This window comes from Oppia nitens, unplaced genomic scaffold (genome assembly GCF_028296485.1).
Source record: "Oppia nitens isolate AA-2021 unplaced genomic scaffold, nextdenovo-longstitch-racon4-pilon3 scaffold12_pilon_pilon_pilon, whole genome shotgun sequence".
Lineage (NCBI taxonomy): Eukaryota > Metazoa > Arthropoda > Arachnida > Sarcoptiformes > Oppiidae > Oppia > Oppia nitens.
Genome location: NW_026533191.1, coordinates 1577501 through 1597500, shown reverse-complemented (window position 1 = coordinate 1597500; position 20000 = coordinate 1577501). Strand labels below are relative to the sequence as shown.

General features: G+C 26.0%; 3 protein-coding genes across 3 annotated transcripts in view; 2 read left to right on the top strand and 1 right to left on the bottom strand.

The window, feature by feature from the left end:
* The window catches only part of LOC128955802 (atlastin-3-like), a 3321-nt gene extending 3258 nt beyond the window's left edge, over window positions 1-63 (top strand). Inside the window, exon 5 of the mRNA XM_054301481.1 lies at window positions 1-63. This exon is cut by the window's left edge and continues 263 nt beyond it. The gene's annotated coding sequence lies outside the window, so the exon portion shown is untranslated.
* A 4876-nt stretch (window positions 64-4939) lies between these two features.
* LOC128957102 (anoctamin-4-like) lies at window positions 4940-13114 on the top strand. The gene is made up of 7 exons (XM_054302821.1): window positions 4940-5208; window positions 7773-8181; window positions 8611-9116; window positions 9201-9711; window positions 11487-11853; window positions 12266-12499; window positions 12718-13114. Exons 1-7 carry the CDS (start codon window positions 4987-4989, stop codon window positions 13112-13114), a joined length of 2646 nt encoding a protein of 881 aa, XP_054158796.1. The 5' UTR covers window positions 4940-4986.
* Window positions 13115-14557: 1443 nt separating this feature from the next.
* LOC128957091 (upstream-binding protein 1-like) lies at window positions 14558-19516 on the bottom strand. Its single transcript, XM_054302810.1, has 8 exons — window positions 19104-19516; window positions 17559-18017; window positions 16797-17215; window positions 16344-16666; window positions 15569-15937; window positions 15172-15478; window positions 14827-15084; window positions 14558-14727 (listed from the first exon to the last, which is right to left on the bottom strand). The coding sequence occupies exons 1-8, from the start codon at window positions 19514-19516 to the stop codon at window positions 14684-14686; spliced, it is 2592 nt and encodes an 863-aa protein (XP_054158785.1). The 3' UTR covers window positions 14558-14683.
* Window positions 19517-20000: the final 484 nt, after the last annotated feature.

The window sequence follows — 20000 nt, the reverse complement described above, 5'->3', positions numbered from 1 at the left end:
TTTTGTTTTAGTCATCAGTTATATTAAAAAAAAATTGTTTTTATTTGTAATGTAATAAATAATAATAATAATACTAAATATAATTATATATATATATATTTGAAATATACGGTAAATTATATATATATATATATATATATATATATATAATATAAATATATAGCTTTCTATAATTGAATTGATTTATATTAATAGAATATTATACCAATTTTTTGGGGGGGGCGATTTTTTTTGTTTTATTTAATTATTATTTTGTTATATTATTTTTTTTTGTTGATCACCCCCTGTCCCCTATTTGGCACACGATTTTGAACTCAATTTTTTTTTAATTAATTATAATTATCATAAAAATATAATATTAATACTAATAATACATGATAGTGTATTAGTTTATTTATAATAATCTTATTATTTTTGTTGTTGTTAACAAACATAATATTATTATTATTTTTTTTTTGTTAAAACAATATATAATTTACACACACAATAAAATCTCCCGTAATTATAGATAACATATTATAGATATTATAGATATATTTAGTTGTTTTGCGATATAAAAAAAATAATTTTTTTAGGTTTTGTATATTTTTTTAGATATTTTATAATAATAATAATATTGTAATACAGTAATTAATATATTTAAAAACAAAAAAATTTATTATATATACAATTTTAATTTCTACTGTAGTAATTGTTTTCCGATACATTCCCTGTAATAATAATAATAATAATAATTAATAAATAAATCTTTTGACAGTTTTTATTATGTGAATAAAATTATTAGACTTCAAAAAAACAAAATTAATTGTATATTTATTTTTTAAAAAATAAAATAAAACATAATATTTGTTAACAATTATCTTGAATGTGTGTGAATTAAAAATTATGAAAAATTAAATTACAATTTATTAAGTATAAAAATAACTAATTTATTGTAATTATAAAAAATAATATTTTATTATATTAAAAACTATAGTAATTTGTTGTATACTGTTTGGTTATTTATTTAGTAATTTAAAAAATATATAATTTTAACTAATATTTATAATAGACTTTTTTGTGCATATCTTTAGATAATAATTATTTTATGAAATGAAAATAATTTAATAATAATACATAAATTATATATAATTTTAAAATTTTATTTATTAAATATAAAAATATCTAAAAAATTATTTTGTCGTTTATTTATTAATTTTAGATTTTTCATTATAAACAGATTAATTCAAAACAATAGTTATCTACGATATATATTACTAAAATATTTATCTAAATAAATAAATATATATATTATTTGTTAATAATATTTATTTTAATCGATATAAAATTATTATTTTAAAAAATATTAATATTTTGAAATATAATTTCAGGTGAACGTACAAATAATTTTTTTAAAAAATGAAAATAATTTAGTTTAATTATAATACACAAATAATATATAATTTTAAAATTTTATTTATTATATATAAGAATATTATTTGTTATAATAGTAGCTAAGCTTTTAAATTTAAAAAAAAAATTAAATTTAGTTTTTTATATTATAAACACATTAATTCAACAATAGTTATCTACGATATTATAATATATTAATTATTAAAACAAACATTAATAACTAAATTTAATATATATATTACTAATATATATATATATATTACTAATATATATATATATATACAGTAATTTGTAAATAATATTTATTTTAATCGATATAAAATTATTATTTTTTTTAAAACTAATATCTTGAGATATAATTTCAGGTTAACGTACAAATAATTTTAAAAAAATAATAATATTTATTGTTATACACAGAATATTCTGTGATATCTATTAAATATAAACATTATTATAAAACATAAAATATATAAAGTATTTTATTGACTTTAGGTGCATATATATATTGATATTCTCATATACAGTATATATATATACAATAAAATATACAATTTATTACATATACTGTATATGTGTGTTGTTATGACATTACACTTTAAGACACAAGTGGCTGAAAAGTAATACAGTATATACTGTACAGTATATAATTATAAAACAACATTTACAAGAAATATACAACCGTATGATACAACAACTGCGCCCATAGGAGAGCACCGGGAGATAGTTTTGAAGACCATAAGCGCACTCGCATTACCACTTAATAATGATGACAATGTCTTGTAATACATACATGCAATATATATATACTCAATATATTAGAGTATAAAATAAATAAATAAATATTTTTTTCAGATATACACAGAATATTCTTGGAATTTATTTATTTTCTAAAATAATGCAAAAATATTTATTTTTTTAGAAAACAATACTATATATATATAGAATTATAGTATTTATTTATATAAATAAATTCAACAAAAAAAATTATGAATTATTTATATTGTTTTTAAATGTTATAGTGCCTCAAAAAAATTAACTAATTTTTAATAACTATTATTAAAATATACAACAAAAATTATAATTATATCTATATATTATAAAAGTGCATTAATTTAAATAATATTTTTATTTAATATATAAATATAAAGTAAAAGATCTTTAATAAGGAATATTATACTGATTATTGATATTTAGACAATAGTTTATTCTCACACACAATATATTGATTAAAAAATCAACATTTATTATCATTATTATTATTATTACGAGTATATATATATATATATCGTATTGTTGTTGAATAAAAATATTGTAAGAAAATAATGATTATTATTATGTTATGTGATATCATGTGTGTGTGTTTGTTATAAATATATTTATAGTAAAAAAAAATATTAAACCATAATTTTCAAAACAACTATCTCATTGATGTCATCAAAAATATATTTTTCATAATAATAATAATATTATTGTTTAAAAAAGTTTAGATAATTTTTTTAAATATATATATTATATATATTTATATATAAATCAATTCTAAATGGATAAGAAAAATAATTATTTATTTATTAAAAAATTAATTTACTTATAGTAATAGTATATTTGTTTATAAAAAAATTAGATATAAAAAAACTAATACTTACTAAAAAAATCTCTAAACATATTATTAAATATATTAATAAATTTAGTTTTCAACAAAAAAAAATGTTGTGTATATTATCTATAATAATATTATATATTTTGTGATACAATACAAAATCAAAAAAAAAACAATGAAACGTTTGACTAAAACACCAAATCAGCTATCATTTAGTCCTAATATGATGGTCGCCGGCATACCGTCCACTACCAACACGGCGGCCAATCAGTCAACACAGCCGACACCGTCATCATCGCCGACTACCACACAAACAATACCGGACACCGATCCGGTATTTGTCGACAATCCTATAGTTACCCGACTAAACCAATCAAATAGTGAACCCACAGGAGGGTTAGCCCATACCAACAATATTAATAATATTATTAATAATAATCGTAGTTATAGTGAAACACAAATTATTATCAAAGATTATAGCTCTGATGATGAAAAATTAGATAAAAATTTTTGTAAGTATTTAATAAAAAAAAACAACAAAATTATTAATATTATTTAAAAATAAAATATAAATTTATATATATATATTAAATAATATATTAATTTCTATATTTATTTTAATATTATTGATTTAATAAATACTGTTGTTATAAATATATGTGAAACTATTATAACTATTATTAGGAAACTATTAAGTTTTTAATTTCAATATTTACTTGAAAAAAATATATTAATTTTTATATTTTATTATTAGTATTATATTTTTATTTTACTTTTATAATCCATAAAATACTTGTTTACATATAATCTATAGTTTATATGTAAATTATTTTGTTTACTGTATATACTGTATATTATATATATATGATAAAAAAATAAAAAAATAAAAAATTTAATTAAAAATTAACACTATAAATAGACAATTCAAATATACAATAATAAAATTAATTTGCATATATATAATATAATATAATAGTTTTCAATAATTTATACAAAAAATGATATTATTAAAAAATACTTATTAAAAAAAATCATTATTATAATCAATCAATAACAATTATTTAGTTAAACAATATTTTTTCAGTAAATATATTTATTATAATTTTTATATTAAAAAAAATAATTACCTAGTATATATAATAGATAATAATCAATCAAATCCATAGTAGGATACTAAAAAAATAATAATATTAGCAGGGTGCCTGTATTTTTTTTTATTTATAAATAACTAAATGTTATACTAAAATTAGCTTTAATATTTATTATATTGTAAAACAAGTTATAATAATTTTTTCATATATTGAATGATAATCTATGTTATATTAATATAAAATTATTATTATTATGACAGTAATAGTAGTAGTAGTAGTAGTCAATAAATCTATACATAAGTTATAATACTAATATAGCATTTTATACTACATTATAATTACAATAACATTTATTAAATTAAAAACAATAGCTTAGTAAATAATTAAATATTTTTACAGTATTTACGGTAATAATAATAATATGGTACAATGATTTGAATTATTTATTTATTTATTAAAAAAATAAATTGCATAATGACAAAACAGATAAAAATTATTATATATATATATTAAAATTTTTAAAACTATTTTATTGAAAAAAAAGTTGGAAATAAAAACAATTTATCTAACATTATATACTATATATATATATATATTAAATAAATAATATATTCACTTATTTATGATAATTTAAAAAATTATTAATTTTAATTAACTAAATATATTTTTTTATATATATATTACCACAAAACCATAGTAAACAAAGTGATCAATGGTGATGCCAATAAGCTAACTGAGCCGCTAAACTGCAACAACAAAAACGATAGGACTAGTAATGCTAATAATAATAATAATAATAATAATAATATAAATGATAATAGTGTTGATAATAATATAAAGGACATCAATAATAAAATGCTGGATAAAACCAGTGACGATAAACTAAAACAATATCTAATTGTTGATATGAATGGTGAAAAAAATGGGGAACAGGGGGCAGTCAGACAGCTCACACCTACCAGTCGACAGTCGCTTCAAATTGAAAGGATGCGAATGAAGAGTCGGGGAAATCACTTTTTTTCGGACGGAAAACGACGGGTCGACTATGTATTGGTTTATATGAAGTCAACCAATCAGATGAAGACCGCCGACGAGTCCAATGCGGCCAAAGCGCGCAATGTGTTTGAGGTATAGTAGAGAGAGAGACAGACAGACAGAGAGAGAGAGACAGAGAGARAGACAGASAGAGAGAGAGAGAGAGAGAGAGAGAGAGAGAGAGAGAGAGAGAGAGAMAGAGAGAGAGAAAGAGAAAGAGAGAGAGAATCGGTAGTTAAATGTCTATACAATACAAACTATTAATAATATCTATTATTATTTATTTATCAAATAAATCTAATGAACTATATTATTATACTATACAGTAGTATATTATTGAGATTTTTAAAAATTTATTTATATATTTTTTCCCCCAATTATTTGGTAATTTGTTATTTCTATTTAATTAATTAATTAAAAATGATAGTTAATACTAACGTTAAATATTAATTATTATATTTAAATAAAATGTTTAATACATAATTTTTTTAAAAAATGTCCAACTTTTGATAACTAATATTTTATATACAAAAATCATAATTTTTAATCAAGTTTAACAAAGTTTAGATAATTATCTAATTAATCTTAATTTAAAAAAAAAATTTATATAACTATTAATATTTTTTTGACATTTAAATTATTCGTTTCTTATAATGTTTAATATATGAAATGATATGAAATGGTAAACATAAATAAAAAATATATCAAACTTTTCACAATAAATGTTTGACATTTATAACCATTGAATATATTTAATATATTTATAGATATATAAATTGTGTGTATGTGCGTGTGTGTGTGTGTGTATGTGTTTCTGTATGTGTATGTATGTATGTATGTATGTGTGTGTGTGTATGTGTGTGAGTATATGTGTGTCTATGTGTATGTATGTGTGTATGTGTGTGTATAAATGTGTGTGTGTGTGTGTGTGTATGAATGTGTGTGTGTGTGTGTATGAATGTGTGTCTGTATGAATGTGTATGTGTTTTATTATTTGCTATAAACTTATATAAATAAAAACAAAAAAAACTCATATTTCATATTTATATAATAAAAATTTCATTCAAAATACAGTAGAAATTCTCAAAATATAGTATTACTAATAATAATATTTAAAAAAAGGTATATTATTATCAATATTATTACAAATAAAAAGTTTTTAGACGTTTAAATTGTGTTAACGATAAAAGATTAGAGTCTTGTTATTATTGATTGATTTTTTATTATACAGTACTATATGTTTATATATTATAGAAATTGCAATAAACTTTAGTTAAACTTTATTATGACTGATATTATTATTATTATTATCAATATATAGTACTTTATTATAATTAAAATAATACATGCAATATTGAATTTATAATTGCTTTATACTGTATAATATAATATTAATTTAATATATATATACTATAAAATACTCTATAATTATACTATAAATATATAATATATATATCGTATATTGACTAATAAAAAAAATCTATAATTTTGTAATTGTGTTAACTTAAATATTGAAAAACTAAATATGTTTTTCTTTTAATGATTAATTATAATAATAATATATCAATATATCAGTTTTTATTTATACAATTTTATTCAAATTTATTTATTTATTTTTAAATAATAATCTAATTATTATTATTATTAAGTTTTAATATTATAGTTTTTTACTGTATTATACATTTAAATAAATGTATATAAAATAATGATAATATTATTTAAGTCAAAAAATGTTTAAAAAATATATTTATATAATAATTAAGTTTAAATATAATTAGTAAATTATCATATTTTAATTATTGATATTATCTGAAATTATAGATAAAAAACATTTTATTTATAAAAACTAAATAAATATATTTTTAATCATTTAAAAAAATAAATAAAATTAAAAGTATAACTACTAATCAACTAATAATAATAATAATAGTCTCATATATCAAAAAAATAATTATAATTGAATAATTATTATTACATTTATTACTTATTGTATTACTATTACTATTACTATTTAGTTATTCATGTATTATAAATATAGCTAACTGTCCCCTAAATTTTTTTTTCTAAAAACACATTTTTCCTAAATAATTAATTAACTAAATATAACTACTATAATGATATCTATTATTATAATTATTAGTTGATTAGTAGTAATACTTTTAATTTTATTTATTTTTTAAATATTTAAAAATATATTTAAAGTATTACTACTAATCAACTAATAATAATAATATTAGTCTCATATATATGAAACAAATAATTATAATTGAATATTATATTGTATTACTACTGTATTACTAATAATATTTAGTAGTCATGTTTTTTTTTAAAAAAATAGCTAACTGTCCTCTAAATTTTTTCTAAAACATTTTTCTAAGTAATTAATTAACTAAATATAACTAAATATAATAATAATAGTCTCATATATATGAAACAAATAATTATAATTGAATATTATTATTACACATTTATTACTTGTTATATTACTATTAATATTATTCAATACTATTTAGTAGTCATGTTTTTTTTTAAAAAAATAGCTAACTGTCCCCTAAAATATTTCTAAAACACATTTTTCTAAATAAATAATTAACTAAATTATAACTATTATAATGATATTTATTATTAATATTATTATCATTGAAACAAATGTTTAGTCAAACCTGCGAGAGGAGGGCCTGGAACTGGAGTACGCCGACGATGTGGCCGGTTATGGCTATATATTTGTCAAAATCTATACGCCATGGATAGTGATGACCCGTTACGCTGAGATAATGAAACTAAAGATGCCAATGAAAACCATACAAACCTCTTGGAAGATGCTATTTGATGAGGACGAGGATCATGCCATGCGTTTTACAGCCGCCTATAGCCGTGACAAGGAATACCTGTTTGATATACCGCCACAAAAGGAACAATTTTTTTCGACCGCACAACGAGCACAGGTAGTCGAGTTTGTATTGAAACGTAAAAGTTTTAGTCCCAATTTGAACGACGCCAACGAATTTGGTATTAGCAAACTGCTCAACGATAATATCTATATAGCTGCTTATCCATTACATGAAGGTAACTGGTCCTAAACCATAACTGTCCTAACCATAACTGTCCTAACCATAACTGTCCTAACCATAACTGTCCTAACCATAACTGTCCTAACCATAACTGTCCTAACCATAACTGTCCTAACCATAACTGTCCTAACCCTAACTGTCCTAATCCTAACTATGTTCCTAACCCTAACTGTCCTAACCCTAACTGTCCTAACTTTAACTGTCCTAACTTTAACTGTCCTAACCCTAACTGTTCTAACCCTAACTATGTTCCTAACTCTAATTGTGTTCCTAAACTAACTGACCTAACCTTTATCTACCCTTTCTCTTCCACAAACACATACAAACATTACAATTATATTTATATATAATCACTACATAATCACTAAACTCTATATAAATATTTATAACTTATATAATTGATTGATACTGTATGAAACAACAGGGAAAGTCAACTCGGATATGCGTTCCCCGCGCCGTCACCTGATGGACACCTGGGCATCGATATCGCAGGCATTCAAGAAGCAACCGTTGGACGAAATTAGGCGCTACTTTGGCGTCAAAATTGCCCTCTACTTTGCCTGGCTGGGCTTCTACACATCAATGTTGATACCAGCCTCCATAGTAGGCCTGTTATGTTTTCTGTACGGTTCGGCCACTCTGGACGGCGATACCCCGTCGCTGGAAGTGTGCAACACTACCTACGACCGGGTGCCGCTGTGTCCGCAGTGCGCCCACGACTGTAATTTCACGAAAATATCCCAGCAGTGCACCTATACCCGTACGACCTACCTGTTCGACAATCCGGCTACCGTTTTCTTTGCCATATTTATGTCACTGTGGGCTACCGTCTATCTGGAAATGTGGAAACGGTATTGCGCTCGGATTACCTACCGGTGGGATCTATCAAACTTTGATGCCGTCGAGGAGTATCCACGTCCCGAATATCTGGTATTTATTTATTTTTTTGGTGTTGTTATCTAAATGCATGGGAAACTGTATGTATTTCTGACACCTACCTAACTGTCCATTTAGGCCCGACTGTCCAATGTGAATACACGCAAACTAAATGTGATAACACGTATGTACGAACCGTACATACCGTTCTGGCGCAAACAGCTTCCCTATACAATACTATCGGTATCGGTAGTATTGTTTTTGATTGTCATAGCACTCGGTGCCGTCATGTCGGTAATCGTCTATCGGGGTTCAATCAGGGGTGCCCTAAGTATCAAACGTAGCGGTTCGCTGGGGTTTATCCAACGTAACTCATCCATCATAACCGCCCTAACGGCAGCCATGTTGAATTTGGCCTTAATTTTGGTACTAAATCAAATCTATTCCCGAATAGCCTACTATCTAACTGAGCTGGAAATGCCGCGAACCCAAACCGAATTCGACAACTCCCTGACCCTCAAGATGTTTGTCCTGCAGTTTATCAATTACTACTCATCCTTGCTGTACATTGCCTTCTTTAAGGGCCGATTTATCGGACATCCCGGCGAGTTTGACGATGAAAATCTAACCCAAGAGGAATGCGCTACAGGTGGGTGTCGTTTGTTTTTTGTGTGTGTGTGTGTGTGTGTGTGTGGATGTCTATGTGTGTGTATGTAAGTATGTAGGTATGTGTGTGTGTGTATGTTTGTGTATGTGTGTATATGTGTGTGTAAGTATGTATGTATGTGTGTATGTATTTGTGTGTCTATGTGTGTGTAAGTATGTATGTATGTGTGTATGTATGTGTGTGTATAAGTATGTATGTATGTGTGTATGTATTTGTGTGTCTATGTGTGTGTAATTATGTATGTATGTGTGTATGTATGTGTGTGTATAAGTATGTATGTATGTGTGTATGTATTTGTGTGTCTATGTGTGTGTAAGTAAGTATGTATGTATGTGTGTGTGTATGTGTTTGTGTCTGCATGTCTATGTATATATGTGTGTATTTTTCCATATGTGTGTATTTTACAAAAATTTTAAAAATAGGAGGGGGCTATTCAACCCCTTCTCAACTCTCTCTCTCTCTCTCTCTCTCTCTCTCTCTCTCTCTCTCTCTCTCTCTCTCTCTCTCTGTTCTATTCTAACAATTAATTTAGTATGTATTATATTATTATATAAAAAAAAACTTTGATGAAAAATTAATGATCGTTTACATTAATGGCAGTTTAAGTTTACTTTAAATTGTGTTTTTTCTCTCTTTTATATTATACTGTAGTATTAATAATTGTATTATATCTAAAAAAAATTTTATTTATGATAATATGAAAATATTTAAATATATATATATTTATAATAAATTTTGTCAATAAAAATAATATATGATTATTTAAAAAAAAAATTAAAAATAAATTATAATAATTTCAGCATGTATTAACATTAAATAAATAAGGTCAATTAACCTTGATGCTATTTATATATATRTATATGCCTAATATTACTACTATTACTACTACTACTACTACTACATAGTGATATAAATTATATTAATATATAAATTGTATATAAAATTACAATTCAATATATATATATATATACTAGTATATATATAATATAAAATTTTGAGATTAATTATTGTACCATATTTTTTAAAAATAGCATTAAACTTATAAATTATTTTATTTTTAGAAATTATTATATATTTAAAATAATATATTGATATTATTTGTTTGTAGAAAAAAATATTATTAATTTTAATTATTTAATGTTTAATTGTCGTAACATATTATGCATGCAATCAGTCAATCATAATTTATTTATTAATAATTTAAATCATAATTATATTTATATATTTTTTTTGTGCAATACATTTAAATTTATAATAATAGACTAATTAATTGATTTTTTAACTAATTATTTTTTTGTGTTGTTGTTGTAATTATGTCCCTGAAACAATTTTTATAATATAAAAAATATTTATAATATATAATCTAAAATTTAAAATTTAAAAACAATCTATAATTTAAATAAAAAATATACTGTATTTTACTTAATTAATAAAATACATAAAAAAATTATTTTTAAACTTAAAAATTTAAATATATATATATCAATATATAATGCCGTATATAATCAAAAATTTATTTAAAAATTTAATTTAAATAAAAAATATACTGTATTTTACTTAATTAATAAAATACATAAAAAAATATTTTTAAACTTAAAAATTTAAATAAATACTGTATATATAATATATAATGCCGTATATAATCAAAAAAAATATTTTTAAAATATAATTTAAAAAAAATATATTGTATTTTACAATTAATAAAACAGTTAAAAAAATTATATTTAAACTTAAATTTATATATATATGATATATAGGTGGGTGCCTACTGGAGCTGGCCATACAGCTGGCCATCATAATGGTTGGCAAACAAACCATCAATGCCCTGATGGAAATGGGTTCACCAATTATGAAACGTTTCTATAATAACTGGAAACTCCGCAAAGAGGATACCATCGAAACCATGAACGTACCGCAATGGGAGGATGACTACGTACTGGCCAACTGGGGACCGACATCCCTGTTCTACGAGTACCTGGAAATGGTCATCCAATTTGGTTTTGTTACGATATTTGTATCGGCATTCCCGTTGGCGCCGTTGTTTGCATTGATTAACAATATTTTCGAGATCCGATTGGACGCCCGCAAAATGATACTGTCGTTCAAACGGCCAGTTGCACAAAGGTATGTCACCACCCCTATCCATCCTACCCGTCCCCCTCATACTAGTGTATATGTTAATTAATTAATTTGTTTTAAAAAAATATCCAAAAATATTTAACGTTGCTTATTTTTATTTATTCATCAAAAAAAATAGTTACTAAAATAGATTTTTATTTTTTAAAAAAAATATTACACAAATAGTTAATTTTAAAAAATTTATTTATTTAAATAATTAAAAACAAATTATTTAATAAACAAAATTAATATCTATTGATATTTAATATCTATTATACTATCATATAATGTATCATATGCTATGGGGGGCTAACGATACATATATTATTAAAAAAATATAAATTATATTATATTATTATAAAAATATATTATTATTATTAAAAACTAATATATAATTATTTATTCTGTATATATATAGAGTGAAAAACATAGGCATTTGGTATCGTATACTCGACTCTATTGGCAAACTATCTGTAATAACCAATGCATTGATAATCGCATTTACCACTGAATTTGTGCCCCGATTGTACTACTATTGGGAAAATGGATCCCTAACCCATTATACCAATAGCACACTATCCTATTTCAATGCTAAAGTATTGAACGGTCACCTAAAACTTAATGCCGATAATAGTACATTAAATTTATGTGTGTAAGTATAACACCCGTAACACCCGTAACACCCGTAACACCCGTAACACCCGTAACACCCGTAACACCCGTAACACCCGTAACACCCGTAACACCCGTAACACCCGTAACACCCGTAACACCCGTAACACCCGTAACACCCAAATAACACCCATAAGTCCTAATTACAAACAATTAAAACTAATTATTATATATAACTCTCAATATATATATGTATAGTTACGGCGATTATCGTGAGCCTCCCAGTGCAACCATACCCTACCGATTGACGGCCTACTACTGGCGTCTTCTAGCCGTACGGCTAGCTTTTGTGGTGATCTTCGAGAATGTAATCGCATCGCTAACATCGCTGATGCGTTGGGTAATACCCGACGTACCCCAACAGTTGCGCCAACAGATGCGCCAACACGCCTACCTGACCAATGAACTGATTATGCAACAGGAGTACAAACGTGCCAAAGAGCTCCGACATCAGACACACGACACCACCGATACCGTTGGTGGTGGCGGTGGTGGTGGTGAAGGAGGTGCTGGTAATAATAGTTCAAATAATAATAATAATAATCTTCAATACCGTTTGCCATCAGCCGATCATAGGCGACTGTCCGATATTTGATAGCATGTTTAACATACCTGTCCAACATATACTACTACCACTACTACTACTACTACTACTACTACTACTACTAACTGTATGCCTTACCATTTGGGATATATATAAAAAATAATAACTTTATATACTGTATAATATGATTGTCCAGTATTTATAATAATAATAATCTCAAATCTATTGTATACTTAATAACAACCCGTAAATCTAATATTACATAATTTATAGTTTAGTTTATTTACTATATATATATATATATATATAGTATTTATTTTTTGAAATTTGCATAAAATATTTCATTATATAGTAAGTCTATGCATAAAATCAAAAATAATATATCTTTTTTTAAAAAATAAAATATTAATCAATATAAAATAATTTATGATTATAAGATATAAAATTTAAATTAATTAAATCCATTATAAAAACACATTAAGCGACATATAATTTATTTTTTGCTAAAGTTTTAACTAAATTAAAAATATTTATAAATACAAAAAATTGATAATATATTTAAAAAATTTATCATTGTTAATACATATTTTTTTTGAATAATATTATATTAAATTATTTTTATTTATTTTTTTGAATATATAATTATTATATTTTCAATAAAAAAAACTGTCATTTCATCATAACTGACAATATTTTTCAATGAAAAATATTAATATATGAAATAAAATTATTATAAATTTATAGTAATAATAATAATAATAATAAATTATTGATCTGTAATTAATTAAAAAATTTATTTCATGAGTAATAATAAATTTTCTATCATTAAATGATTTCAATTTATTTTTAATAGACATATTATTATTATTATATATTTTATTTGAAATTTAACATTAAAATTATAGTTTAATAATTAATTAATTTTAATACATTATATTTATTTTTTTTAATAGAAATAATATTATTTTAATATTATAATTATTTCATAAACATTTTTAGTTTTATAATACTATTTTTAAATAATATTATTTTATTATAAGTTATTCAAGATTACATTTTTTTGAACCAAAAAAAAATTTAAAAAACTAAATAACATCAATTTAAAATAATTATATCATATATAAATATATTATAAAATCAACATAGATAATATTACTACAAATATAATTTCTATGTATATATGTATATCAAATACAAATTAATAAAAAATAATAATAATTATAATAACATATTTAAGTATCAAATAAAACTTGACAACTAAAAAAAATTAACTATTATTATTAAATTAGATATTATTATTTTAATTATTATAAAGTAATTGTTAATTTCTAATTAAAAATATTTAATTAATTAATTTGTGAAAAAATTTGTTATAATAATTGTTTGTTTGTGTTTTAGTATATTATATTTAAGAATATATATATATTATTATATATATATATAACTTTACACAAAACAATACCTGAAATTATATATTATTGTGCGATAGTAGAGTTGATGTGTTTAATTAGGAGTGTATGTGTGTGGGGGGGAGTGGGTTAGGGAACTCATAAAATAAATGATATGTAATATTTATTTTTAAAAAATATACTGTATATTAGCTATAGATATAAAAAAAATCTAATAACTAGTCAATTGTAGTATTAAATCATATTCCTCTTGATCTGTAATATAGAGAGAAAGAGAGAAAAATTATTATTAAGTTTTTTCATTGTTGTTGAGGACAGTCATACTAAAAACAAGCAAAACATATTGAGACATACCTTTATCGACAGTCAGACAATAGATAGACTCGTTTTTCATATTCATTACCACTTGATTTGTTAGTCTGATTTTAATATCGTTTGGTCCCATAAGATAGATGTGTCGCACCGGTATGCAAGTGGTAACAGTGCCTGTGCTGGTGGTCATACTGGTGGTCATACTGGTGGTAGTGGTGGTCGTGGTCTGGCCTATCATTTCGATTAGCCTGTCTTTGAGCTCATCGTTAGTTAACGACTTCAGATATATACCATGATATACTATTTGGAGACATACAGGTGCCCGACAACAACAACAAAAAAACATTACTAAATAAGTTATGTGTGTTTTTTCCACCCGTTCCCTACCCTTTCCGTCGGTGGTCACAAAAATGGTCAATCGTGTAGTACCTTGAATAGCGTGCAACGTATTGAATAACCGAATACCGTCGGTAAGGCCACAAATCTGTATGAGATCGTCACGTGATAGTCGACGCAGATCTTCGGGCGAAAAGTTGGCCAAAGTTTCGGTCAGACGATTAAATCGGTAGCGAACCAGCCAGTCGTATGTTTCGGTAGAACTGGCCGCCGATTCCGATAATGGCTGGACAGACATCGGCGACGATCGTGTCGACGACGATGAACCGGTTGGTCCAATCATACCGTCGTCTGATGTCTGGGGGTTGTCCGCCGCCACCCGAGAGAAAAAAATGACAATTGTTTAGACTATTGTATTATAAAACTTATAAAAAACAACTGTCTTTACATGTGGTGACAGTGGATGACAAATGTTGGTCGAACTGGTGGCCACATTCAACTGTACCGACGATGATGTTTGTGTGGTCGACAAGCTATCCGGCGACGATTGGGTGGCCGTAGTGGCCGTCGTTAGGTTGGCCGCTGTGACCACCAATGCTGACGACGAAGAGCTGCTGCTGATATGCGAACCGCTACAGTCGCTATCGTTTGGCGAACTGGTAGTCGGTATCATAACTTCGTCGCCCTCGCAAAACACGGTAAACAGTGTACAGTCGTAGGAGGGCTGATAGTATAGGGAACTGTCGGGCAATCGGGCCAATCGTTCCCTATCTGTCTTATGTTTTCGGTCGGCACCTTTCGATTTGAATACCTTTACCTACAAAAACACAAGTGTCTTTTTATTGATTTGAATTGAGAGAGAGAGACAGACAGAGAGACAGAGAGTGAGAGAGAGAGTGAGTGAGTGAGAGAGAGAGTGAGTGAGTGAGAGAGAGAGTGAGAGAGAGAGAGAGTGAGAGAGAGAGAGAGAGAGAGAGAGAGAGAGAGAGAGAGTGAGTGACAGAGAGAGAGTGAGTGAGAGAGAGAGAGAGAGAGAGAGAGAGAGAGAGAGAGAGAGAGAGAGAGAGAAGAGAGAGAGAGAGAGAGAGAGAGAAGAGAGAGAAAAAGAGAGAGAGAAAGAGAGAGAGAAAGAGAGAGAGAGAGAGAGAGAGAGAGAGAGAGAGWGAGWGAGTGAGTGAGTGAGAGAGAGAGAGAGAGAGAGAGAGAGAGTCGGTTCCCATTACCAAACATTGAGCTGAATCTAGTTTAACATTATTGGAGGCACAGTAGGTATCGATGATCAACCGTAACGGTGTTCCCCTCTCGCCTCCGTGTCGTTTCGATGTAAACTCAGTGGATATACAATTTAATTTGACAAATATCGACGCCTCCCGGTTCGGATTCCAGACAAACTCCAGGCCGTTAATCTGCTGGGGCCTGATCTGTATGTCAAATACACCGTAACTGAGGGCACCGTCCACATCGATTAGGCGATCTTTTGAGTGCAGACGACACCAGTTGGCCATTTCGTCCGATTCCCGATACTGTAGACGTTTTTCGACAAAACCTAATCCGGATGTTATCAAAAAAAAAACTGCATTAAAAAAATAATTTTAAGGGGGTTTTCCAGTGCACAATTCAATTTGATTGCAGCACTGGTATGATTGTCTACTAGTGGTATAGTAGACCTACTATACCTAGTCGTACACGTGTCCGCAAATTTTTTCCATCATAGTTGATACGTCCGACGATTTCGGGTACCGTTTTTTTCAACCTAATTTCGTACGGTTGCGATTGATTCATATAGGTCATAGTCATGGCACCGTGTTTGACACCCGATGCCGTAGCCGCACCCAGTATGTACTGAAACCAACGCGGCGAATCCGTCGATGGTTCCGATTTGATGGTCCGACCAATCTGTACACTAGACATACGATTATGAACGGACGGTGCGTCCGTTTTCGAGTATCGGCGCCACGAATAGCCGTAAGAGTTTTCCATATTGCGTGCCGATAGTAGACTACTACTATTACTAGTAGTAGTAGTAGTAGTAGTTGTATCGATACTACCGGTGCTCAGCTCATTGGTAGTAGAATCGGATCCGTCCGATGGAAACCTGTTCAGTGCGGGTGTGCGTATAGCACAGGGAGATCAATGGATAATAATAATGAAAAAATAATAGTTTCAATACTTAAATATTTTAAATAATAATAATATCATTAATAATAACTAAATTTTTTTAATATTACTTATGTAACCAAAAATTATTAAAAATATATTATTAGTATATATATTATATATATATTATATAATAGTATATATAATAGATATATAATAGTATATATAATTATATATAATAGATATATAATGTATATATATATATATATAATTATATATATTATTATATAATTTATATATATATATATAAATATATACTATGATATAGAGTTAACAGATACTTATTATGACTGTCCGGTGCCATTCCCAGGGGTGACAATACGTCATCAGTAGCGGCAGCGGCGGCGGAGGAGGCGGTGGCGATACCTTTGAAGCACAGCCTTTTGGACGCCCGACGGGCCAACTCTCTGGCCGTTAACAGTACCTTATTATCGACATCGGTAACAGCAGCAGCAGCAGCAGCAGTAGTAGTCGCAGTAGTACCACCTAAACTACCGGTGCTACTGATGCCAGTTGGCTGGTATGTCGATGGCGCCGACATTGATGGCACCATCAATGGATGTGGACTTTGTTGTTGTTGTTGATGTTGAGGTGTATGTGGTAATGATGGCTGTAGTGGTGGTGGTTGTGGTGGTGATTGAGGTGATAGTTGTATATAACTTTTGCCGACTGTTGGCAACCGACTACTGTCTCCACTGTCCGTCGATGTGACCGAACCGCACGAATCGTTAGATTGAGGGCTAAAAATAAAATTTTAATAATTTTTTTATTTGAAATTAAAATTATAGTTCAATTTTAATTGATTATATTGTTTCAGTTAATTTGAGGATCAAATATTATAATTTACTAGTAATTTGATTGATTAGTTGAAAATTGAGTTATTTTATAATATATATATATATAATATAACATTTATGGAAAAATTATTTGATATTATTAATATCAATATATAAAATCATTATAATTGTATATTTCATAAATTTAATAATTATGTTAAAAATATATGTTATTTAATATTAATAATATTTTTTTGTATATTGATATTGTATTCAAATATTGTAACTATTCTAATGTATTATTAGATAAATTATTTTTTTTAAATATATATAACATTGCATAATATAATGATTAATTTAATTTAATTAATTTTTTTATAATGATTTCTAATGTAATTTAATTAATTGGTTTATTTTTCATGTTATTATTAATAATATTATATAATCATTTGTATAAAAAAAATTATATATATATATCAGTATTTACGATAACATATAATGATAATAATATTAATAATAAATAACAATCAATATTATTAATAACAACAACAAAAATAATAGTAATGGCTTTAAAAATATCAATGACTTTCACAAAATATTTTTGTGAAATACACATAATTTTCTAGTAACAGGGTATAGGTGTGTTTATGTGTATGTGTATGTGTATGTGTATGTGTATGTGTATGTGTATGTGTATGTGTATGTGTATGTGTATGTGTGTATATATGTGTGTATATATATGTGTGTATATATGTATGTATGTGTGTGTGTGTGTGTGTGTGTGTGTGTGTGTGTGTGTATGTGTATGTGTATGTGTATGTGTATGTGTATGTGTATGTGTATGTGTATGTGTATGTGTATGTGTATGTGTATGTGTGTGTGTGTGTGTGTGTGTGTGTATGTGTGTATGTGTATGTGTATGTGTATGTGTATGTGTATGTGTATGTGTATGTGTATGTGTATGTGTGTATATATGTGTGTATATATATGTGTGTATATATGTATGTGTGTGTGTATGTGTGTATGTATGTCCTGAACACCTTAACATACCTGTCCGACTGAGAATAAGTAATAAATTTTTGTTGAGCATCGGTCGAGTCTTGGGCATCGTCATCATCGATATGGTCGACGGTTTCCACTTTGATAGTGTCGCCCAACGTACTGATCACTTGGTTCAGGTCGCGCATCAGCGACACATTGGTATTATCGCAGCCGAAACCCGACAACGATATATCAAAATCCTGTACCAAATCGTCCAAAAACAATGGATTTTCAACAGTACCGCCAATAGCTATACCGTGACCAACACTAGTAGTAGTATTAAGGGACGGGTGGTTTGGTGGTGGTTGTGGTGGTAGGTTAATAGCACCTACACCATGACCTTGATGTTGATAATGATGAACTTGTTGTTGTAGTTGATTATTATTATTATTATTATTACGATTATGTGATTTACTGGACATTATTATTATTATTATCTGTATCTCATTATTATTATTATTATTCAATAATATATAATAATTAAAAACAATTAGAAAAGTTTAATAACTTATATATTACTGATTATAATATATATTATGATTAAAAAAAATTATATCACAAAAAACAACAAAAAAGTATTTATTTTTTAAAATAAAAACGGCATAAAAAAATTTTTATTTTAATTATCCGCAATTAATCTGCAAAATAGTATCTGTAAAATAAATTTTGAAAAAAATTAATTAAAAAAAAATTAATAATAATATATAATATAATATAATAGAAATAAAATTAATAATAATATTATTCACTATTTACTAATAAAATAAATTAATTTTTATTATCTATAGTTATCTCATATTCATAATCTTTATATAAATGCATAAATTATAATTAAAATTTATACAAAAAAATAAATAAATAAATAAAATTGTACCATGTAGCAGTAATATTAGTAATCATTTTTTA

Coding starts and splice junctions, on each gene's coding strand:
- LOC128957102 (XM_054302821.1), top strand. CDS start 4,987: ATGAATGGTGAAAAAAATGGGGAACAGGGGGCAGTCAGACAGCTCACA. Junction 11,854..12,265: donor AAACGGCCAGTTGCACAAAG/GTATGTCACCAC, acceptor GTATATATATAG/AGTGAAAAACATAGGCATTT. Junction 12,500..12,717: donor AGTACATTAAATTTATGTGT/GTAAGTATAACA, acceptor ATATATGTATAG/TTACGGCGATTATCGTGAGC.
- LOC128957091 (XM_054302810.1), bottom strand. CDS start 19,516: ATGTCCAGTAAATCACATAATCGTAATAATAATAATAATAATAATCAA. Junction 17,216..17,558: donor GCACCGGACAGTCATAATAA/GTATCTGTTAAC, acceptor CGCACTGAACAG/GTTTCCATCGGACGGATCCG. Junction 15,085..15,171: donor TGTGACCACCGACGGAAAGG/GTAGGGAACGGG, acceptor GTCTCCAAATAG/TATATCATGGTATATATCTG.